The 25,467-nt window shown below is 39.3% G+C and overlaps 2 protein-coding genes across 3 annotated transcripts; one reads left to right on the top strand and one right to left on the bottom strand.

Moving 5' to 3' along the window:
* Nucleotides 1-379: 379 nt before the first annotated feature.
* Nucleotides 380-11,477, top strand: dnaaf4 (dynein axonemal assembly factor 4). 2 transcript variants are annotated; one of them, XM_031741198.2, is made up of 9 exons: nt 380-648; nt 1,612-1,759; nt 4,161-4,291; nt 4,403-4,619; nt 5,186-5,331; nt 8,242-8,351; nt 8,808-8,961; nt 10,627-10,732; nt 10,962-11,477. In XM_031741198.2, the coding sequence occupies exons 1-9, from the start codon at nt 526-528 to the stop codon at nt 11,084-11,086; spliced, it is 1,260 nt and encodes a 419-aa protein (XP_031597058.1). In that variant the 5' UTR covers nt 380-525; the 3' UTR covers nt 11,087-11,477. The 2 variants fall into 2 exon arrangements, with proteins under 2 accessions (XP_031597058.1, XP_031597067.1); XM_031741207.2 differs by having other exon boundaries at nt 10,910-11,477.
* A 2,318-nt stretch (nt 11,478-13,795) lies between these two features.
* LOC116321459 (homeobox protein DBX1-B-like) lies at nt 13,796-23,900 on the bottom strand. Its single transcript, XM_039614311.1, has 5 exons — nt 23,864-23,900; nt 22,274-23,035; nt 21,698-21,781; nt 17,273-17,475; nt 13,796-14,308 (listed from the first exon to the last, which is right to left on the bottom strand). Exons 2-5 carry the CDS (start codon nt 22,626-22,628, stop codon nt 14,024-14,026), a joined length of 927 nt encoding a protein of 308 aa, XP_039470245.1. The 5' UTR covers nt 22,629-23,035; nt 23,864-23,900; the 3' UTR covers nt 13,796-14,023.
* Nucleotides 23,901-25,467: the final 1,567 nt, after the last annotated feature.

Genomic DNA, 25,467 nt, shown 5'->3' with positions numbered 1-25,467 from the left:
GGCAAACAAAAAGTGTGTGAGTCTTTTGTTTTGGGGTTTTGTTGTCGTTGTTGTTGTTGTTTGTTTGTTTTTCCAGAATTCTAAGAAAAAAAGCTCCGTCTCCAATCCACTTGAAGATACAGAATTTTTTCTTCAGGATTCTGGAAATACAACAACAACAAACAAATGGAAATGATGCCCCCACTTTTTTGTCAGTACCCTTAATCATCTTACGTAGGTTGTTGAGTGCACTTTGTGCCGAGAAAGTGAAAGGTTTTGATTTCTGCTTTGCGGATTTTTATAGAAGAATATATAAAAAATATTTAATGCATTGTGGTTATGCATTACGAATTTCAGTTTAGGTTTTTCCGACAAACTCAAAGTCAGCATTTTGTTTATGGTTACCATAGTAACATGACGAGGTGCGACGGAAATTGACGTCGGATACGTTTATGAAACGAAATAGAGCGATTTTTTAATCAAAGCACAACCTTTTGGCTCTTCTAAAAACAGGCGAATCAAACAGTGAGCTCAGCTGTACCAAAAATGCCTCTGGTCGTGATGGACTACGTCTGGACCCAGACGGAGACGACGCTTTACATTAATGTGCCTCTAAAAGGAACGAAAGCCGGGAAGGTAGACATTGTCTGTACGGACGATTACCTCAAGGTAAAGTTCTGGAAAAAGGAGTTTTGTATTTTTACTGTTTGTGTATCAAATACTATATCTATGCGACTTTACCACGAGCCTGGTCTCAGTAAGAGACTAAGCTGGACTGCATAGCATTTCTTTTCTGTGTCACACAGAATTGAGACATCTTGAAACGATGTCCCGCAGTTTGATCAAGTTTATGAGCAGCAGCCAACTCAGCTGCTGTATATATTTTCGAGCGCTTCTATCAATGCTTTTGTAGTCATCTACGTGAAAAGGAAAAGAAGGAAAAGAAATATATAAATATAAATTGCCCTGACCATATTAAGCTGCCTGCATGAGTTTTTCCCAAATGCATCATTAAAGCCCCCCTCCCAACCGGATATTTTTCTACCGTCCCCCTCTGTCTGCATAAAAGCAGAGTTGGAACACACCATGGTACCATACCCTCGAGAAAAAGGCAGTTAACAATGGAAGCGAGACAGACCATCATAACACTTAAAAATATAGGTCTTTCCTATAGAGAAATTGCAAAGAAAGTCAAAGTGTCAGTGATTACAGTTTCCTTCAGCATCAAAAGGCACTCAGAAACTGGGGCAAACTCTGATAGGAAGAGATCTGGCAGACTCAAAGCCACAACCTAACCAGAGGACAAGTTTCTGAGAGTTAACAGCTTGTGTGATAGGCGGCTCACAGGACAACAGCTTCAAGCACAGCTTAATAGAGGTCGTAGTAAGCAAGTCTTAGTTTCAACTGAGAATAGAAGACTTCAAGCTGCAGGTTTGACAGGACGAGTTGCAGCAAGAAAAAGCCAGTGCTAAGACGTCATAATAACTATATATATATATAAAAAAAATTATATATGTACATCAAAATTCAATTCTAATTAATCGCTAAACAAGAACCAGAAGATGGTCTTACATTTCTCTTAACAACAATTCTTACAGTATAACATGTATTCATGTTTTTTCTTCTTCACAGGTGCATTTCCCCCCTTATCTGTTTGAAGCCTTCTTGTTTGAGCCTGTTGATGATGACAGAATCGCAGTAAGGGTTGCAAATGGATGTGCAGTCATCACTTTGCCAAAAAGGACCAACAAAGTGTGGGAGCATCTGATGATAAGTACAGGTAAACGCTTCAACCTGTGGTCATTTCAATAAACAACAAGGCTCTGGTCTTCTGAACCCATGATAATGTATCATTGAAAGAATGACTGACAGATAATACATTGTCTCTTCTTGAACTGTCACATGTGACAGTTCAAGAAGAGACAGTGTAGGTCATGCAGCAGTCCTGAAATTTTTGATGTGGTAAGCTGGATGTTTTCCTGTGAACAGTGTCTCTTGAGGGCTTTTATCTAGCAATTACAAGCTTGTAAAATTATTTAAAATGGACTTGAAACACTTCCTGTATAAAGGCTAAGTTACATCATGGAGCCCTGGTCTCATAAACTGACAAAGATACAAAAGTTACTGTGTAGCTGGATTTAAGACATAAGTGCTGAAAGTTAAAGTTATCAAAACATGTTCAGCGTGACATCATCAGATTCCCAATTGTGCCTCGATAAGAAACATAGTTATGTTTGTAGTGTGAGGCACATGTAGTAACCTGATAGGTTGTTAACTGTTTGAGTGTTCTTGGGATAGAGAGACTATTTTATTGCATAAAATAGCGCTGATCGCATCAGCTGATTGCGCCTCTCGGTACATCCAGCCATCCTGCTTTATAAAAACGAAAATTATGGCTAACAGGTGGATTTTCCTGTCTCAGTGCAACTAGTCCAACGAAGAAACACTTACTGCTTAAGAGACAGAGTGAAAGTGAACAGTATATTCTTGGTTTCTTAACATAAGCATTGTTGCAGCTGGGGGCAGTACAAAAGTGACCCCCTAAGGGAGATTTTATTTTCTCCCCTTGTCTTCCCTTGAGTTATTGGTTCTGTTAAAGTTAGCTAACATAAACTAATGTGAGTGTATTGACTGCAACCAACCAAGAAACCCGATGATGTCACGCTTTTTACTGGCACAAGATGGCAGTAAACATGTTTTAAGAACTTTAACTCTAAGCACGTATTTCTTAAATCTACTACACAGACAGTGTTAAATCTATATCAGTTTTTGAGAGTAGGGTGTTAATTAGCCTTTATATATCTGATATTGTTATCACTTGGTATAGCTACATCTATCATTACACCCGTCTTTCTCTGCTTGTCCACCACCACTATGTCTGGTTGGTTAGCCATCACCAGTTTGTCCATCTGTTGTCTCATGAGACAACAAAGATCCATGAGTTGCGGCTTTCCTAGTGGCCTCTTCATGGTTCCCATTTACCTGCGGGACTCCCAGATTCTTGTAGCTGTTCCCAGTGTCTACATAGTTGCCTTTTGGTAGTGCAATCCCCTTTTTCTCTCTTTGTTACAATCCGACTATACTTCTAGCTGTACATCCTAGTGGTATCGGTCAGTGAGTCGATGTCTTTTTCACTCCTGGCATACAGCTTGATGCCATCCATGTAGGCATCAAGCTGTATGGCTAACGATTGCTCCATTTCACAGTCCATGATTGACAAAGTACAAACTGTTAATGTTGAAAACAACATGAAAACAATAGTAGTGTCCATAAAAACAATGACAAAAGCTATTATGGGTGGGGAAATGCATTACTGATTTGAGAACTGCACCAAGAGTAGTGAGAGTGTTTTTCTGCTGTGAAATCAAGAAAAACTGTAATACCAACTGGTAGGCTTATTTTTTCAAACACTGCTTGTGCATTTTTTGCATGGTTTTTGTTAGGTAAGCGATGTCATTGTTTATCTCATTTTAAGACCTGCTAAGGGCCATTTTCTATTATGTCCTGATATGTAAAACCTTAGAACTGAAAGAGAGTGTAGCTTCTTTTTAACATGACACACATAAATATGTGTCCATTTATATTTGCACCAGAAAAAGAGCCACACACATTTCATTGGTTAACCAGCTGATTGATTGGATATTTTATTCTATTTGCCAGATACTCTAGTAAATATCTCATCCCTGGGATGATTGTTCTTATAGATTAATAAAAAAAATAAAAATAACAAATGCTAAAATTAATCACCAAATATACCAGGTGAAGTATAGGTGTGGGAGACACTGAACTAGTCATTGGAGCTCATATTAAGCTGCTATTTCTTCACCTTTAGAAACTAGAGGGAGAGCATTATCCCGAGCTTTGTTTTGCTCTTCAAAATGCTTCAAATCACATCAGGAGTGTTTTAGAAGTTTGTTCCTTGTTTGTTCCTCTGCTGATGCTCTGTGCACAGCTTCTATCAAAATTGGGAATCACTGCATATTTTTCTACCCTTTCTGTGCCCTGCCTGTTCAGTATTCATAAGTGTGTTGGGCACTGGAAGTTACTTCAGCTTTAGTATTACTTCAGTTCAGTTGTTGATAGATATTCGCCCAGCTGCCCAACCAACCCTAGCAGGCTTTACTTGGGATTTTAATCTTAGTGAAATTACCCGATTAAATTAAGTTCATAATGTTTTTCAGATAATAAAGAAAAAATGGAGATCAGACAGAGGGCTCTGTTAAAATACCACGAAAAGCTTTCTTCAGAGTCTATAAGCAAGGCAGCAAAACAACAAGCAGATAACAAATATGCTCTGGAGACAGTGATAAAGGTAATTTTCCACTCTGTTTAATCACCAAAATGTCCAAACTGATCACTAAAATTCTCCTGTTTGATCCTGAAAAGAGCTTCTAGTGTTTTGTTATGTTTTCCTTGAGTTCAGCTTGAAAAAGAGGAACGAGACAGTATCCAGAAGATAAAGGACGCAGAACAAGAGAAAACCACACAAGAGTTGGCTGCATGGCATTTCAGACAACAACAAAAAGCAGAGCAGGATGTCCAGCTGAAATTGCAAAGTGAAAAAGCCAGATCACGCCAACTAAGAACAGAGACAGAGAGGCAGAAATGTGGACCTTCTGACCAAGAAAAAATGAAATTGGGTGAGTAAAAAAAACCAACCAAACAAAAAAACAGGAAATGCAACTCTTGAGGTGACATAGGCAGCATTCACCTAGGATGGACGGACAAGAAAAACACTATGCAAGCACATGGCGAGCCTGCAGTTCACGGAAAGGGCCTCTATGGGTTTGAACCCAGGACCCTCTTGCTCTTAATTAACATTGTTAACCTCAAGCAATCATTGCACTTTTTTTAGGTAGCATGGTGTCATGGTTAGAGCTGTTGCCTCATAGCAAGAAGGTTCCTGGTTTGAGTCCCAGCTCCACACAGAAAGACTCCCAGAGTCTTTCTGTGTGGAGTTTGCATCTTATCCTGTGCCTGCCTTCCTCTGAGTACTTCAGCTTTACCACATAGTCCAAAAACATGTATATTAGGTTAATTGGTAACTATAAATTGGCCATGGATGTGAGTTAGGCAAAGTGCCTGAAGTGAAGCTTCATAGAATGACAAATGGTTCAAATTTGTCTTGCAGTCTACAGTGTTTTTTCCTGGTGCTTAGATTTGGCGTTATACAGGCTGATATTAATGAACATATTCCTGCTTGCAGATCAAAGAAGCAACAGTAATGCAAAGAGCAAGAAAGCACAAGATGAACTCCCTCCTCCAAGACACAGAGGAAACATTCAAGTTACATTCACCCCAAGAATCTTTCCAACAGCTCTCAGAGAGTCCAGACTTCCAGAGGAGGAGGAGGTGAGTTCCTGAATGCTGTGAAAACCAATACCACCGTCAAAAAGGATTATGGAGTATGGAGTTTTCAATAACCATTTTAAGAGAGTATTTGAACAACAGTAACAATACAATGGACTGTGGCTCCAGTTTCAGAGTTAGGATTTTAATCACACTTAACATACATACATACATACATAGTGTAGCAAATAAATTATTGCATGATCATTTATATAATACAAAATGTGGTTGTTCATTCAGGTATTTGGATAACTGTACACTCCCTTGGCCCCTAAAGGTAACATTAATCCACTGGGGGGAAAAAAACAGAAATAGAAAAAAATTAATATGGAGTATTTTTACATCTTAGCTGTACTGACTGTATAAAAGATGGATGCCATGGCTTCACTACTTCCCACTGTGCACTTGTCAGGGCTACCATGTGGAATTTTTTTTAAGCCAGAATCCGCCCAGTAGGACTGAGATGCTGCGTCACACTCCCATCAACTCACACGCTGGTGACTGCAAAAGTGCCCCCATGCAGTTTACATATGGGGTCTTTTAATGCACTGCATTAAAGGCTTGTTGTTGGCTAGTTAGCCAAGCTACACACCTTTGTTGCTGTCATTATGTTTGAATAATTCATCACTCCTTAGTTTTTTTTATCCTCATTTTATAACTGGAGACGACATCAACCGCACACTCCACAGAGGCCCAGAGTTACTGTAAATATCTGAATAATCTGGGAATTCGATGTTGTCTTTTGCGATTTATACATAAGACTGGGGATGACATAAACAAATGGATTTAAACAGTTTTACATCCATTATATGCTCCGAGCACTCTACAGTCTGGTAACATTGAGACAGAAAGAGAATCCACAATATTATCAGCAGCTAAATTCACCCTGGGGAAAAACAAGCTGCAGAAACCATTAGGACCTAGCTGGTCTGGATTTCCTTGGTTAAGGTCAGCTTGGTCCTAGTAGTGTGAAGCTTGCTAAACAACAAAACAACCACTCCAGTTTACAATTCTTAATGTGTTTCTCTTTATAAGTTATATGGATGATTAATCCCTTTGCTTTTTGTCTTTAGCTTTCTCAGTAAAACACCTACAGCTTTCACTGACAGTACATCTTTCGGTACTTTTAGCCTTTTTTGATCAGTTAATTTTTGAGTTGTGACAAATTTACTCCAAGATAAAATGAGCATATACTGGGTGATTTATCTGTTATCACTGGATGGTTCCTAGGTCTGAATCTGAGGGCAGCTCCTGATACCATAAAGAAAAAAGAATCATCACCAAATGTCAGATGTGAAGTTTAGTTTATCTCTCAAACCTTAAATAAAGTGGATCGTTCCCTGTACTGACAGGTAATGTTTTCTTTACATTTAGTGGGTCTACAGTTCTGCTGACAGCTGACATGTAAAAAAATGTATAAATAAATATAAACAGCTGGTGCTGAAAAATTAATTAGTGGAAAAATTAAACATAAAATTCGTTTTAAGACCCCAAATGTTTATATTTGGTTTCAGCACAGCATACTAGACTTTGTTATATTTTTCACATTTTTTTTTCAATTAATCCTGTGTCTTTTATTTAGTTAACATCAGTTGTGTTATCAACAAACAGAAGTTACAAACTGGAAGTGATATTACAGCCAGTCATTGTGAAGAATACAGTGACAACATTTTCAGTCCTCTCAGTACTTCATCTTCTGTTAAAACTGTGTTAAACGTGCTATTTATGAGGGATTGAAGTATACAATTTTTTGAAACATTCAAACATACAGTAGTTTCTTTTCAGGTTAATTTGATTGATATGCATGGATTAGTAAACAAACACCAGCTTTCCCCAACAGCTGACTGCTCATTTTAGCAGGATAGTTAAGGACTAATTACTGATTAGCTGACAAACACCTTTTGCTTAACAAAAAAGGGTGATGATGCCACACGTCTTTCTGACGGTTAGTGCAGTTTACTGCAGAACACCTCAGGCTGTCAGTGTAGAGCAGACAGTCGCTGTCATGAGGCTGTGTGAGGCAGGCAGGATAGGACCCAAAGACTTACAGGACTTACAGACAATCTAAACAGGAAGTACGAGAAACACGCACACTGAGACGGATAACAGAGCGAGGGATGAGAGACGACGAGAGACAAACAAGGGATCGTAGAAGGTGAGAGAGCGAAGGGTGAGAGACAGAGGGTGAGAGAGTCACACACAGAGTCACAACTGGTAAAACAGACATCTAGGCAAACAAACATGAAGACAAAACTGACTAAACTGGGAAACAGTTTATAATTACGTCGCTACATCCTTTGTATAGAAATACAAAGGATGAAACTAAGAAGCACAAGAAAACTAAACAATACCAAATAAAGACTAAGAAACATGGAACATTATAACAATAAAAAAGGTCCAAAAAGTCCAATAACCAAAACACTGGGTGATACCCTAACAGTTGACTCTTTTGGAAAGTAAATACTGGACCACCTTTCAAAATTCCTGCTTTATCTGCAGTTTCCAAGCAGAGATGCGCAGGTTTCTGCTGCTAATTAACACTGTCACCATGACCCAATCAAGGTAGTCATTAGAATCAAACTTAGCAGAAAGGAGACCACTTGAACTCAAATCAGTGCTGATCAGTGCTACTAGTAATGGCAGAAAGCAACTTTTGATTTAGCTTGACAGTTTGACCCCAGTGTCATCTGCTATCATGGAAGACAAGGGGTTTATGATTAATACTGCAGTCAGACACCAGGGGGCAATAGAGATGTTTTGGATTCATTTTGGGGGAGCTGTTAGGTCATGTTTTCTACAGTCACTGCTATTTGATCACTTCTGTAGATCTGGCTTTTGTTTGTTAAACAGATAACAGTACTGCTGGCCCTGCTATTTTTATATGCTTGGTTTTTTTTTTTTTTAACCAACTAGTGGCTGAGAAAACAAGCTGAAACCTGGCGAAAAGTGAATGTGGATGTTGATGATCTAAAAGACCTGAAGGAAGAGGAGGGGAACCCTTACTGGTTAAAGGACAAAGGAGAGTGAGTGAAGTGTGTCAGCAAACAGAGTTTAGTTTAAATATTTTTTTAAATTAGTTTTATATAATTTTTAGTAAGTTTCAAGTTTTTTTTTCCAATTTCAGTTCAGTTAGGTTTAGTTTCCAGGGTGGATGTCCTTTTTTAGTCTGGTTATTATTAGTTTAGTGTTAGTTTGGGTTTTTTGCTTTTGTTTTTTATTGATTGAAATATTTTCTAGGGGCAGAGTTTAACAAGCTCCAAAACAGTTTTTTAACAGTTTGACTGTTAACTAACTGTTTTCCATAAACCTGTACTTTCAAAGTGTCTCTAAGGTTTACTTTTTGTTATCTTTCTAAGTACAAAATATTGTTGTTTTTTTGGAGTAACTGAAATGTTTTGTTTTTTCATGCTTAATTTCACTGTTTAATTAATTGTATTTACCTTGTTATCAGCTCTGATTAACAGCACTTTATTTTTTAGCAAATGTTTTGCCACTGGGGACTTCCTGGGAGCAGTGAATGCCTATAGCTTGGCTATCAGGCTCATGGGGAAGATCCCTGCTTTGTATTCAAACAGGGCCGCATGCCATCTGAAGTTAAGGAATTTTCACAAGGCCATTGAAGACTCCTCTCAGGTATTTTTTCTTTTATATCTTTTTAAATTTTTACTTTTATCTTTTGGGCTTCTTTAGTCTTTTGTTGTGATAGACAGGCAGAAAGCTGGGAGTTGCATTAAATGGCCTCAGAGCAGATTTGAACTAGGATCACTGCATTATATACTATATTGGGAAAAGTATTCGCTTATCAGCCATGCATATGAACTTAAGTTTTAACATCCCAGGAGTGTGTTTATAGAAATTTTTGACCATTATTCCAAAAGCGCATTAATGAGGTCAGACATTAATGGGGAGTAGGCCTGGGAGGAATTAGTCTCTGTACTAATTAATTCAAAAGGTGTTCTGTGCGTTGAGATCTGGACTCTCTCATCCCCAAACTGTTCTCATGAAGTTGAGAGCATGAAATTGCCCAAAATGTCTTAGTATGCTGAAGCATTAAGAGTTTCAACACCTGAAAAATAACCCCACACCATAATCACGCCTTCACCAAACTTTACACTTGGCACAATGCAGTCAGACAAGTACTGACACAAACCAAGGCTCATCCATCGGATTGCCAGATGGAGAAGGGGTGTCTGTGGTTTAGGGGGTAATGCAGGCCATCTACTAGTCAGAAGGACCTTGGCTGCCTCAGTCTACATTCCACTTATCCTTGGACAAGATACTAACCGCAAGGTGCTCTCTGAAGCATCCATTGGGGTCAGGGTGTAGGTAGGATACGGACCCAAACACAGGACTCTTCCAAGAGAAAACAGTGAATTTATTTACAGTGAAAAACAACAGGTAAAATATATACAAGTCCCGGCAAGGTGATCTTCCCCACACAGTGCTTGTGTCCGTGAACAGTGAAATGGCAAACTCCAAACTCCAATCCAATCCGTGACTCCGCTCCCGTGAAAACACACTCTGCTCCCGATTCCTAGTGAAGATAAACACAGTGAGTTAGCTAGGCAATCCATCTCCAAAGTGAGGTTTTTCAAAAGCAAGTCCACGGCTGTACTGACGAGGTAAACTCAACGATCCAGTATCGACTGGAGCTCAGCCACACTGTTAAATAGGACGTTCCCAATCAGCTGCAGCTGGCGGAGGCTGATGAGCGACAGGTGTGGCTGCCTCCAGAGCAGGAACACTTTTGGATCGAATGATCATTGGGGATCCTAAACTTCCGGGAGCACGAACGTCAACATAAACACACATAACGGGGAAACGGGGAAAAGGAGGGAGAACAAAAAAACACCACAAACACGGACACAACGGGCAGAGCGGCAGGTGAGGACTGCCAGACCATGACAATTGGAGAGTGAGTGTGAATGTGTGAATCTTAGATACAAAGCACTCAAGTAAAAAAATGTGCTTTTATGAATGGGTGAATGAGGCATATTGTGTAAAGCACTTTGAGTGCTCCAGTGGAACATATAAAAGACCAATCCACTGCTCTAGTAGTAAATAAACTGACTCTGCAGAACCCTCTGTGTATCGGCTGACCCTGCTCGGTTGATTTACGTGGTCTGCAACTTTGTGGCTGAAGTTGCTGTTGTTCCCAGTGGCTTCCACTTTGTTATAATACCACTAAAACTGGATTTGCTCTGGTTGGTCTAACTCTCACAATGAATGGTGAAGATTTATTTACTTTCCAGAGGAATAGCATACAGTAAACATCTGCCTTTTTTTTTTTTACTGCAGGCACTTGATCTGCTGACTCCACCAGTCCCTGCCAATGCAGCTGCCAGAGTTCGAGCTTTTGTCCGTCGAGGATCTGCCTTCTGCGAGCTGCAAGCTTATCCAGAAGGTTTGTTGCTTTAAAATATCAATAAGCTGATGTGTTGCACTCAGTGATTTGTTTCGGACTTTACTTAGAACTTGTTAGCCATGACTCAAGGCTTGAGTTGTAACTTGCATGACAGTAGCTTTGTCCTACCTAAGGTCAAGGTTAAGGTCAAATATGTGAAGTGTGTTTTTTTTACAGTGACTCAAAAGGTGTCCAGGTGTCAGCTGATCTACCTACAACTTAATTTCAGGGCTACAAGACTTCCTCGCTGCTCTGAAGATTGACCCTAATAATGAAGCACTGTTGGTGGATACACAGAGAATCAGAGACATCATTCAAGGATCTGCTGTCAATCCTGCCAGTGAGACAGAGTGACACACACGGCATGTGCTTTGTACGTTATGTTCATGAAATGTTTTACTTAGCACTGGTTTCAGGTTCTTTATAAAATATTAAAAATTCTTGTATTTTATTTACAAAGGTCATACATTTGAAAGCTAAGGATGGATAACAAATGTATTCTGTACATCCTTTGTAAACAACATCCTTTGAAAAATACAGACTTATGAATCGTATCGTAGGTAAAGCCAAGCTACTTTTTTAGTGTCTAGTGTCTCATTAAGTAATACCAGTCTTAGTTTTAAATGATTTTCATGATCAATTAATTGTATATTATATAAAATGTTGGGGAAAAAAGCAAAAAAAAGAAATCCATGTTGATGTCATATTGTGTCCAGTAAAGTCCCGCATATTCAGTTCACAAAAATCCATCCTTTTTCTTTTGTATTTCCAATTCATGGTCACAGTGTCACTGGAACTATTACAGTCATAGGGTAAGAGGCAGGTTACACCTTAGAGAGGTTGTTAGCTTGTTACAGGGTCTGAGTCACACATTACAAACAAACAAAAAGCCAGTTTAGAATCACCAGTTAAAAGGGAACAGTTAAACTCAAGTTTTTTAAAGGAATAGGTAAACTGTGGAAAAGAGCCAGAGATAAATAATAATTAATAATTAAAGTGGTGTATAAACACACAGTAAGTGAAAAAGGTGACTGAAGAAGAAACAGTCACTGCATCATGCACCAGCCAAGAGATATCTCTCCAGCTGGTCCAGGGTCTGCCCTGGGGGCTCCTTCTGGTGGGACATCCTCAGAACATCTCATGCAGGAGGTACCCAGGAGGCATCCTTGTCAGTGTCACTTCTACTGGCTCATTTCGATGTGGGAGAATAGTGGTTCTACTCTGAGCCCCTCCCAAATGGGCAAGCTCCTCACCCTATCTCTAAGGGAGAGGCCAGCCACCCTTCGGAGAAAGCTAATTTCCACAGATTGTACAGTCCCGATCAAAAGTTTAAGAACACTTGAAAAATGGCAAAAAATCACATTTTGCATGGTTGGATCTTAACAAGGTTCCAAGCAAAGCTTCAACATGCAACAAGAAGAAATCGAAGTGAGACAAAACATTTTTTTGAGCATACAATTTATTGAAAACAGCAAGGCCACACTAATACGTTTTCATTTGAAAACACGTCTTTTTCTCTCCGTTTTGGCCCTCCGTCTACACTGAGACTCCAAAGCTCTCCAAAGCGGATACATTTGAAAACGCCATTTTCACCACAGGCTTTCGGAAACGATGACACATTGTAGTCAAATGATGCAGTCATGTGACCAGTTAAACTAAGATGGCGGAGGGCATTATACTGCAGTTGTTTTGTTGTGCTCAATTTTGACAGCCCTATTAAAGATTAATATCAGTTTGTACATCCTCCAGGTAGCTTTTCTTCAAATTCTTTAATTCTCACTCGCTTTTGCAACTTTGTACTTTTGTGTTACTTGCAGCAACAACTCCACCTCATTGTCAGACCATTTAAAAACTCTGTGCTTTTTCTCAACATTTTGGTACGACCTTTCAAAGAGCCGGAAAGTAAATAAACGGCAGACAGAAATGATGCAGGTCGAATCGTCCTATGTTTCATGCATGCACAGTACAGGAATGTAAGCATTTTCAGTTGTTTTGGTGTGGATCAATAACTGTTTGGAAATGATTGAAAATGATAGTGTTGACGCGAAGCCTTTTTAGCCATTTTCAAATTTATCCAGATTAGTGTAGACGACTCCCCAGACTGCCAAAGCACCTCAAACAGAATACTCTGAGGGACACAGTCAAATGTCTTCTCAAAGTCCACAGAACACATGTAGGGTGGTTGGGCAAACACCCAAGCTTCAGGAACTCAGGGCAAACCTCATCCACTTATGGGCCCTGCAACCAAGGAGCTGTTTAGGTGCCTCCGTGACTTCACCCCTACCACTACCTGACAATACCCTCAGTTGAAGTCAGCAGCACTCCACCATGTTGGTAGAGCAGGACTTTCCTGAGTCACCTGATGGTTTGCCATAATTGCTTACGAAAGTCTCAAAGCAATTACTTAGGCCATAGAAAAAAACTCTCCCCCACCCAAGTTTTTGCTTCCCTGATGACTCCCTTCACCTCTGGTGTCCACCAGCTTGCACCAACCACCTCGCGGCTAGGAGAGCTAGGAGGAGTGCTTGCGGCCAACCGTGCTAGGAGTAATTCTGTTTATGTTATACGTGATTCCCTTAGTCAGTATCATTAGAAGATATAGCATGTATTTTCACTGCCATTCAAAATAAGCCTAACTTTACCTATCCATTAATCCAGATAACTATACTAATTATTAAACTGCAGGAATGTCTTAAAGGCATAAAGAACAGATGACCTCTAATTTCATGCTTCTAAATACTTGGCCCTAAAAACCTTTAAAATATGGTATCTAACCAGATGCTTACTCTTTACCTTGGCCTCCAGTAATGGTGGAGTCACATATTGACTGTTCACTGTTGTGGTGTAATTTTCTACTACCCTCCCTCTCCTTGGAATTAACCTACCTGCTTCTACAGTAGAATCATAGAGCAGATTGTTTTAAAAACCCTTTGGATTGTTTTACCAACTTTCTTTGTGTTGTTGGCATTGTGTTTATAATTTGGTAAGGTAGACAGGACACCTGACATGACACTTTAAATTAAGTATTTTTATTTTTCTATTTTTTTGTGAGAGAGAAACAAATACAAATATGAATGAAAGAACATTTTGTATATTTAGAGTTTAAAAAAATAATCTACAAATATTAAATCTAAAAGTGCTCAGTATACTTTAATTAGTGTGTGCAGATATGCTATAAAGGTAATATAAACAACACTGTACAAACAAATAGAGGGAAAATGGAGAGCTAATTCATGCACTTCTGAATTTTCTTCCATCATCTTCTAGGAATACTCCATTAATCAGAATCTCTTATAAAACTGTGATTTCTTCACTGTCTGACTCTGACAGTTCTGATTGTTTGCCTGACTCTGATAGAGTTGAAGGGTTACGATGATGACAACAGAAATGTGACTCGTGGTTGTATGGTGCAGTCCTGCTCAGCCTGTGGCTGTACGTGCTGCCCACATCAGTGAGATCTGGGTGGGGATTGGTTTTGGTTGGGAGGGTTTGCTGCCGACAGCCACCCGTTGACAGCAGCTCCCTCTCCTTGGAGTTTCTCCATTTCATCCTGCGGTTTTGGAACCAGATTTTCACCTTTACATGACACAAAAAATAGGTTAACATCAAATAGAAAATATCTCTGTGATTCAAGTTTGAACTACTAATGGTGGCCAGCTGGTAAATTCCTGCCCTTTCAGTATTTAATGTATACTTTTTTCATATGTAGCAGCAAACCAAAGAAAAGCACCAAAGCATATTCTGTACTTCTCTTTTCTCTGATTTATTTCCCCTCACCCTCCTACAGGCCAGAAAGATAACAGGCCCTCCCTGAGCATACAATATTCTATGAGCAAATAGTTGGCAACAGTGGAGAGAATCTACACCACTTTAAAATAAAGGTAAATAAAGGAGAGACCGTGGGGTTTTTAAAAAAAATTTATTTATTATGTACTGTACATCCATCCATTTTCTACAACTTGTCTAGGTTTCTGTTTTCAAGCACCTTAAACAGAGAATCCTAAACTTGCATAACCCCAGGCACCTCTTCAAGTTGTTTCACAGCCAGTCTAGAACTACAATCTCTCCAGCGAGACCTGGATCTGCCTCAGGACCTCCTTTCAGTAGGATATGGCTGAAACAACTTGCCTAGGAGGAGTCAAGGAGTCATCTTTTTTGATGTGGAAGAGCAGCTGCTCTACTCGTCACCTTCTCTTAAGGGACAGCCCAGCCAACCTTTGTAGGAAACTATACTTGTATCTGCAACCTCATTCTTTCTCTCCGTGCAAAGAGTTTGTGATTACAGTTGAGGGTAGGAACATAAACTGACTGGTAAATCAACAGCTTCACATTTAAACTAAGGTCTCTTTGCACCACAACACATTAGTACAGCCTATGCAGAGCCAATCCATCTGTTATTCTCATGCTTCACTCTACCCTCACTTGTGAACAACACCCCAAGATTCCTAAAATTTGAACAAATACTTTTCTAAGTAGGCTGAGGAATGTGATCTCCCTGTAGTTTGAGCACACCCTCTGGTCCCCCTCCTTTAAAAAGGGGAACAAACATCCCAGTATAGCCATCCATAGCCACTGCTCCAGACCTGCACACAGCATTGGGAAGACATGTCAAACAGGACAGCCACACAACATCCCAAGACCCTGTCCCAGGGGCCCTGCCAATGAGCAGTTGATCAACTAAATTAGTGACGTCACTCCCAGTAAGAGGCCACTATTCCCCTCCATCCACAGACTCTGCTTCTATTACACATAGCTTGACAGTCTTGACATTGGGATTGAGGAGATCCTTAGTGTGTTTCTTCCACCACTTTACTATATCCTCAGTTGAGGTCAGTAGCATCCCGAGGACAATTATATTAAGTGTGAGCAGAGCACCAGTTCCCCCTTCGGAGTTGTCTGAAAATTTGCCAGAATTGCTGTGAGGCCGACCAAAAGTATTTTTCTATTGTCTACCGAAACTTCTCCCACATCTGATTTTTTTGCATCAGCCACTCCCAGAGCTGAACTCCACTTAGCTTGCAGCTACCTCTAGAGGCCCACAGTCTAACCAAGCCCAATCCTTCTTCAGCCTAAAAGCTCCCTTCACCTCCAGTGTCCACTACCTGATTCTCAGATTATCACAATGATAGTCACTAGCAACAGTGCAGCTGCAACTCCTTGGCAATAGAGGTGTGGAACATGCTCCACTCAGACTCAATGTCTCTGAGTGCCAGTGCTTTGATTGCACTCAGGGAAAAATGAAAAATATGTACATATATAATAAAATGGTTTTCTAAGATATAATTAGAGTTCTAATGGGATTTTGGTTTTGTGATTCAACTTGCATTGCTCATGATATTTGTTTGAAAATAGTATTTTTTCTGAACTGAAGAAGTTTCTCGGATGAGAGGTGAAACGTCTTCAAGCAACTTAAAGAAGTCCAGACGCTTTTATTTTCAAGCTCCTTAGACTACGATAGACCTGGATGACTGAGAACCTTCACAGACACAATTTTTTCATTATTGTGATTATCATAATAATTATCCTATGAGTTTCATTTTGCATTATTCAGAAATATCAATATATGCCATTGATCAATGGTCATAACTATTTGCATATTATTGATCAAGAAACTGACCTCATAGCCCATTGTTCGCCACTGGTGCTAGTTTCAGTCATTATGCAAATGCAGTGTTTAAAAGGTTGGGGAAACCTGCAGTCAGCTGAGACTGAAGAAGTCACTTGGATGAATGATGAAAGTTTCTCCCACTGAAAACGCTACGTCCAGATGAACAGAATCAACTTCTTGGGATAAGATTTATTGTTATACATGTTTTTATTTTATACAGTGTCAAAGGAATAACTAAAAAAACTAAAAAAAAATCAAGTAGCTCTTCATACTAGAACACAGCAAGGAGTAACCTCATAAACAATGCAAGCTTAACCTATGGTACCTGTATGTAGCCTATTAGGTGGCTTCACACATAATTATAGAACTTGAACCACTGTTCCCACAAAAACATGTTTTAACAACACAAATACGATTTACTAAAATTTGTAATTATCTCATGACCTTTATCACTATTCCAAAGAAAATAACTTTTGCATCTAGTCTAAGAAAGTTTCTTCAAAGAAGTCAAATGGAAACTCCTACGATGACCTGGATGACTCTCAGAACCTTAAGGACAAAAGGGGTCAGAGTCCCAGAATGAAACCCACCGAAGGACCCCTGGGGACAAAGACCCCCTGGTCCTCTAAGTTCTGGACTTCTTTAAGTTTCTTGAAGACGCTCCAGACGCTTTCTTTCCAAGCTCCTTAGACTACAATGACCTGGATGACTGAGAACCTTTACAGACAACTTTTGCATCTCTTCCAAAATTATAATCAACTGAGTGTTAATTTTTTTTTTACTGTTGTACCGGATTCCTCATGGCCATGACTGAATAAAAAATGTCAAAGTGTGTCATAAAAACTTCAGAGATTTGCCTGAGGAAAAAGAAAAAAAGTTCTTGAAGCCATCACAGTGTTAGTAATGGTCCAAAACCATGATGTGGTGTTTACCTGGGTGTCTTTAAGATCCAGTTTACTCGCAAGCTTCTTCCTGTCTGGTTTGCTAATATATTTTTGCTTCTGGAAGGTTCTCTCCAAACCTTTTCTTTGGAGGTCTGAGAACACAGCCCGCCGCAGCATGCCCCTCCTGGGCTTCCCTCTGGGGCTCAGGGGCCATGAAAATGTTCCTGGGACAGGAACCACAGAGGCGGAGGCTAGATGGACAAAACATAAGAGAAACAGGAGATTTTAAGAGATTGGGTACTCTCGACATCTAAAAGAAAAAAAAGTTCTACTTTTTATACAAACTTTAGAGGAATAAAAGTGGTACTGCATGGATTTAAAGTTTGTCTGAAAGAATCAACGTGGCTCCACTTCCTCTCATTGTAGAAAAACTAACCCAAAATTGCAACCATGGTGATATAATTAACAAGACACACATCTGAACATCTTATAGTTCTAAAACATCTAACATCACTTTGTTGTTAGATGTTGTAGAACTATAACAGCGCTCCTGTTGTTAATTTGTTTACTAGATTAGCCGTTAGCATACGCATGGTGTTAGAGGCTTGTTGCTAGCTAGTTAGCAATTCTACACACCAATTTCACTGTCATAGTCTATGTGACTGAATGTTTCAGCAGTCCGTAGTTTTTGTTACCCTATTTTAGATAGAAATGATATAGGGCTGCACATTCCACTAAGGCCAAGAGTTACTGTTAATATCAGAATTATCTGGAAATTAAATGTTGACCTTTGAGATTTTATTATAAGGCTGATGATGATATAAAATGAGATTTAAATTGTTTTAGATCCATAACACTCACAGGGCACTCTACAGCCTGGTGGCATTTTAACTTAAAATAAAACGTTATTCAAAAACACAGCAGCAGAAGTAATATAGTGAAATTGTAGTGTAATATAAGTGTAATTTGTTCTTTTCTTTTAATAACACGAGTCCACATTATTATCAACAGCTACATTCACCCTGAGGAAAAACTAATGAGAGAGGCCATCAGGACCAAGCAGGGTTTCCTGAATGCACAAGTTTGGAGAAACTTCCTTTCTTTCATCACAGATGTCCTGTGCCAGATCTTCTATTGACCCGCTGAGAGACATAATTTATGAAAAATCAGGAAGACTGAAGTTCATCGCAGGGATCAAGCAGGACCACTTGAAAAATGGCACCTCACACAGGAGGTACCCAAGAGGCATCCTTGTCAGTGTCACGTCAACTGGCTCGTTTCGATGTGGAAGAGTAGTGGTTCTACTCTGAGCCCCTCCCAAATGGCCAAGCTCCTAAATCTGTCTCTAAGGGAGAGGCCAGCCACCCTTTGGAGAAAGCTCAGAAGATTGATTTCCACAGATTGAATAGTCCCGATCAAACGTTTAAGACCACTGGAAAAATGGCAAAAAATCATATTTTGCATGGTTGGATCTTCAACATGCAACAAGAAGAAATGGGAGTGAGACAAAACATTTTTTGAGCATGCAATTTATTGAAAACAACACTTAAACTGAAGCAGGCTGTTTTACAGCTGATCAAAAGTTTAAGACCACATGCCTTTTAAAGGCCAAATCTGTGCAAAGATAATGTTGATTCATTGTCATTTTCTATCAGGTAGTCACACTGTCATGGCTTTCTGATGGCAAAGGCACAAAAACTTTCCCTTTTTGAATGTGGTCAGGTTGTTGGTTGTTGAAGGACTGAACATCCTTCAGTTCATTACAGTCAGAGCAGCAGAGCAAATGTCTGAACTACAGCACTGATTTTGACAAATATTCAAGTTCACAGTGATTTCTTGTTTCTAGTCAAGGAGGCCATTTATGTGAAAAGAGAAAACCATCTCAGAGTCGAGGAGGGGGCCTAAGGGTACATCTTTCGTCATTCTATTCCAACTACCAACAAAATAAAATCAACTATTAACATTTTAAAATCAAGTGCCCTCATGCAGTTATTTGAATAAGAGCATGTAAAATCTCAGCTGGTGTCATAGCCTTTAGATGGGTCAGAACTCATTACCCAGAAAAATTAGGTTTTGTAAACTGTAAAAGGGCATTTTTAAAATTAAATCATGATCGTCTACTAAATAATATATAATGAGTAGAATAATAGAATAATAATAGACCCAGGAGAAAGAAGAAGAAAAACAAATCAAACCAAAACACATGAGACTTCAACTTTAGTATAGTGGTATAAAGGCATGTGTATTTCTGCTATCACCACTCCATGTGCCCATCTGAAATTCAGATGGTTGGTACTAACAACCAGTGCAATTTAGCTGGAAGACTTGTTGGCTTTATGACAAAGGAATATTGTGTACCAGAACTGCAATTGTGTAACGGTGTACTGTTTTTATGTATAATGGTAAATTGACTGTTTATTATATAGCGCTTTTCTACCTAAGCACTCAAGCACAAAATGCCTCGTTCACCCATTCATACCAGCACTTTTTTCCATGCTTGAGTGTTTTCTATCTGACAGTCACACAGCCAGATGGAAGAATCAGAGAACAACTTCGGGTTAGTATCTTGCCCAAGGATATTTGGCATGCAAACTGGAACAGCCAGGGATCAAACCACCAACCTTTCGATTAGTAGATGACCTGCTCTACCTCCTGAGCTACAGCCAACCTGATTATTATGTAACTCAAGTCCATGCATGAGTAGAACCTTTGATGCTTATTTAAGGCTTTTTGGACCATTAGACAGCTAACGTGTTGTAAAAAAAACAACACAAACTCCCAAGTTTTCCAGATCTAAACTTGCCTTATAATGGATTTACACACTAAACATGTTGCATTTCTGTTGAAAATTCATCCTAAAAAAAAGTTTGACATTAAGCGATGATGGTCCTGGTACTGATGTTTCTAAACAAGAAAAGTAAAAAGCAGAGATTTTGGGTTCATCCAGTTCTGCAATTCTCATGAGAAGGCAGCAGCAGTTGAAAATGTCATAGTTTGATCCAGGAGTTGAAGGTGTATCAAAGCCGCTTTCACACATATTTCAGGATGCCAATGGGGCATTTTGAGCTTTTGTTGGTAGAGTTCAGACCACATCAGAGGAGGCAGAGAAATCATTTCGGAGACCCAGAGAATCATCTATCAGTGTGTCTGAAGTAAAATAGTATTGGAAATGCCACACATTTGTCCAGTGAAATTACACGGTCGGTGTGAATGGCTGCATTAAAGGGTGTCTCCTTTTAAGTGTACTGCTGAAAAGGAATAACTGACACATGTGGCTTTGAGGCAGTTTTATTCATTTGCAACCAGTTTGCTACATGTGTCAGTTGTTCTTTTTTTAGCAAAACAATTAAAAGTAAATGCATGAGTCACTCGATATCATCTGATATCATTGTAATATCTGGATGCACGTAACTAAGCTGGCTTGTTAGCTTGGGCAAAGAGTTATAGTAGAGAGAGATTTGATGAAGCTGTCAATAGACTAGTCAGTCTATGTTGCTACCCTCACTTAAGACCAGAAGCTGTGGGTAATAATTAAAATTATATCATTGTGAGTACATGCATCAGAGATTAGTTTCACATTTGGAGAAAAGGGTGAGGAACTTTGTCATTTGAAGGTCAGATTAGAGCCACTGTTTCTCTACACTGAAAGGAACCAGCTCTAATGATTCAGGCATCTGAATCTGGCTTGGGAAGACCTCTTTAATTTAATTAATATCATCTTTATTCCTCGAAATGAATGGAAAGAATTAAATTAAATTAAATTAAACTGAATGAACAAAAAACATACATAAGACACCAATTCTGTGTGAATAAAATCAATTAAATATTATTAGCACAAAAATATTTAGTGCCATAATTTTAATTTAAAGCCTTCTTATTTTAGTTGGCTATAACTGATTGTATAAGATTGTATTCCCAAAGGTTACAGGGAAGAATTCTTCATGATGAAACATAACTGAGGTGTTCTAAAGTCTTTCATCTCTGTATCACAGTATCTTGGAAAATGGATGTGATGTTTCCATAGGTAAATATCAGCCTGATATCAGTTAATTACTAAACTATATGAGTCAACATCTCTAATTTTAAATAATTTCTTTGGAGGCGCCGATGCCAAAGGATCATGAAATGTAAAAAATCCAGGCCCATTATTTTCCAGGCATTTCCAGTTCAGTGGGAGCCTGTAGTTTCACTTAATGTCTGTTTGTAGCCATATGATGTGCGTGTGAGATATGGTAACAAAGTGAATGGTATTTCTTTTCTCACTGAACAATCAAAACACTTTAAGTGGACATCAAGTATCCTTTAGTTAGAGCCCATCAGAAAGTAAATTTGATTATGAGTCAAGAGTCAAAGTCATGTTTTCTCCCTTATATCTTCAAATCACACACATTATATAGTAGTATACAAGCTGCAAAAATAAAATAAAAAAATCATTTGTTAAACAGACAACATAAACATTCCTAGTTCACCTACCTGTGAAATCAGAGGCTCTGAGGTAAGGATAAAGGCTTCTGTCTAAAAAAGGCAGAGAGAGCGACTTTGTCTGAAGATTCTGGACTGGAAACAGAAAACAGATTCGCATCCACAGGCAGATTAGGATTTTAACATGAAAAGATATATACACACAGATGACTGTTAATAGCAGTGCCACTGAAAGGGCACCTCAGATCTAAACTCATCAGACGACTGTATTGGAAGATTGGTGTTCACGTGTCCATTGCTTAACTTTCATTAAATTGGTTAAAACTTTGCTTTTACTTTTGAATGAAGGCCTGAATTCGTCACCCCTACTTTTATCATTTTTTTTTTACTTTTAATTACGTGTTAGTGAAATACACTGCTAATTGTGTGTGGAAATGTAAAAGAAAATCATAAGACAATAATAATAATCAACATTTTTATGCTAATTCATTCACTAACAGCATCAAGTCTCCGATAAGTCAATACAGATCCCTCTGTGTGTGTTTGTGTGTGTGTGTGTGTGTAAATATATATGTTACATTTATGGAGAGAGAGGGGCAGAGGAAGAGATCGGTATCAGAAACTCACGACTCCATGTAGAAGGTGCCAGGATCGTACCGACGCCGAACTTCAGGTAGTCCGGGCTGGCGGCGTACACAGATCCGGGGCTGCTGCGGCTGACTTGACCGGATGTCTCCGTGCTTGGTTCTGTTGTACGTGGAAAGGACCTTGAGCCCGCACTGAACGGCACAATGTCTCCGGAACGAATGGACGAGAAAGTTCGATGTATGTAGCCGACATGTTGGCTTATGTGATCTTCTACCAGAAAGCCGGTTCCTCTTCCCTGAGCCGCCGATTCGCTCAGTGACGCGGAGAGAGTAGCTGGGACACGCAGGAAACCCGGGTAAAGAGTAGGCGACAGAGCAGCGCAGGGAAACATCATCGTTGTCCGAACAAAATTCTTATTTTGCTGAGATTTCTTCAGGAGAAATAGGGAAGTCCAGACATCTGCTCGGTGGCTCTTCGTCCTCGTAGGTTTTTATACCGATTCCACAAACAAAAACGCACACACTTGCGCACGAGCGTGTGCGCGCGGACAAGTTCAACCCTCAGCCCATCTCTCTGCCTCATTGGCGATTTTACACCCTTTATGGGAGTGCTCAAGCACCCATAAATTTCATCACAGGACCTCTAAAAATAACACTTTTCAAATGTTATATTTTCCCAGTTTCTCTGCTAGAGACAGTAGAGGTTACAGCGTCCAGTGTTCTTGATGCCATGGTATTACTAATGCACTCACACCTGCGCCAACATCAACACAGTGGCTTGTAATTGATAAATAAGATGTCCCTACAAAAAAGGAGATGAAGAGGCAATTCTGTTATTCAGTTTCAGAACACATTTTACCAAAGCATTAGCCAGGAAACATGTTAATGCAGGCCATTGCTGTGAAGTAACAAAAAAGAAAAAAGAATTAAAAAGTGTTGGTTAGTTCTCTAAACAGCCTCAAAAATGTTTCCTTTTTTGGACTAGATTGTTAGAGAATATTAGCTAATTTTACTAAATGTCTGCTAGTGTATGTTAGTTGCAAGCCAGGAGCTGATGTACCATCTTAGTTTCCTATTCTGGTCCAGTAATCATCGTTGTTTGTTTACAGTACAGCAGAGCTATAGAGAGCAAATCAAAGGCATGTTACCGTCAATGGCCAGCAGCAGACCATATTCAGTTAGAATATTGTCAACCTTTTATTGGGTTGTAAATTCTGTTTCACCGTTACATTTACCTTTTGGTGACAGCTTTAATTAAAGTAAAATGGACTGCCTTTATATTATTGAGAGACAGAAAAAAGTGTCCTCTCATCTGCTTTGGTACAAATTGTTCTTTAACTTACTTTGGAAAAAACAACATAATCATGATTGAGCCTTTTTTAAAGCCTATCTGGTCTTGCAGCTTTTGCATTTAGAATTATGATCTGAATGCACTGTTGTGCCAAACATATTTTTCCAAGAAACGCTCTATAAACTTTCCTTGTTCGTGTTTTTCTTTTTCTTTTATTTATCTATTTATGTATTCATTTATATTATTATTATTTCCATTGATGCATGTGGAAAATAACAATGTCAGAGCTGAAAAAAAGAAAAAAATACTATAAGAAGAAAAGCACAAGGGGTCACCAACCTCTGAACCTGTGAGTAAAAACATAAACAAACAGCACCTGAAAGAGAAGAATATGGAAAAATGCAAATAAACAAATCAGCAGTCTTGTTGTGTTGTGTGTGTGTGTGTGTGTGTGTGTGTGTGTGTGTGTGTGTGTGTGTGTGTGTGTGTGTGTGTGTGTGTGTGTGTGTGTGTGTGTGTGTGTGTGTGTGTGTGTGTCATGAAATGTACTTGATAATTAGGGTAAGAAGCTGCAGTTAACAAACTGTCTACTGCGGGTGTACACTGTCGCCTGATAAGGCTACAACATCTGCACATAGCAACGATGAAATCCTAAGACAACCAATTCAGTTCAGTTTTATTTATACACATAGTTGCATCAAGATACTTTATATTGTAAGGTAAGGTAAGGATGAAGACAGGACAAAGACATGCTGTGGAAGACAAGAAAACACTGTCTCTTCACCTCGTTCCTCTGCTATCCTGGTTTGTGTATTTGTGTGTGCTAGTTTTTGTGTAGTGGCGAAACTTTTTGAAATTTTTGTTACATACGCCTGCTGGCAATCACACACCTGCCTGTAATGACCCTGTCAAGAGCCATTATTTAAGGGAGTGGCTGAGCAGCAGTCATCGCTGGATCATGGAATGATTAGAGACAGTGTAACCCTGGCCCTGGTGTTAGTTTATGGTTCTTGTAAATGTGAAGAAACTGAACATCTGTGGAGAATAGCTGTAGAAATAGTGTTGAGCAAATTGTAAATACCAACTGAGCTGCACCATTTTGGAGAAGAATCACTGGGACTTGGGAGAAGGAACTGAATCAATTTTTAAGTATAGATGCATTTTGTCATAAAGGTCAGAATCTCAGTTTGAAGGTCACAAAACTATTTCAACAACCGCCAAAGAGCTAAAACAGCAAATGAGAGCAGGTGAAACAGATTTTACAAAAAGCTCCTTAGACTACGATGACCTGGATGACCGAGAACCTCCACAGACATAAAATAAACATCTTACTATAAAATCCTCACTTACTATTGTCCAGCCCCGTGAATTTTTATCAACCAGAAGACAGTGTACAAATGTTCTTGGCATATTGAATTCATACAATAAAATTAAAACTTGACCAAAGCACTTAGCTCATGTTACTGACAAATATGAGAAATTCTTGCCTCAGTGTCCCCATCACACTTGTGACACAGGGCACGCTCACTGAATGCTCATTAGTTGTAGATTGGTCATGGGAGCTCAGACCAGCACATCGCTGCGCTAACAGTCTTTCACATTATAAGAGCTTTCAGTCTTCTATTCACAGCCCATTTCGCACTAATCATATTGGAGTCTCAACATTCTACAGCCCTTCAGCAGGAGGCTTAACACACCTGGTAGGTTGTTTAGAGGGGTGCTTGTAAATGCCTGAGATTAAAAGGGGTGCAAACACAAGCCAAGCTCTACCTGGGAAATGGGGAGGGGGATCAACTGGGCTATCAAATTGAGTTTAGATTTTGTTTTTTTCAGTGGAATTAGGAAAGTGACCCAGTGTTTACATCAACCTGTTGCTTCATTGCGTTGGACAGTGTTTCTTCAGAACCAAAGCAGACCTGGCTAAGTAAAAACCAGACTAGCGT

This window comes from Oreochromis aureus, linkage group 7 (assembly GCF_013358895.1).
Source record: "Oreochromis aureus strain Israel breed Guangdong linkage group 7, ZZ_aureus, whole genome shotgun sequence".
NCBI lineage: Eukaryota > Metazoa > Chordata > Actinopteri > Cichliformes > Cichlidae > Oreochromis > Oreochromis aureus.
Note: the sequence above shows the minus strand (reverse complement) of the source record. Positions and strands in the feature narration are given on the sequence as shown.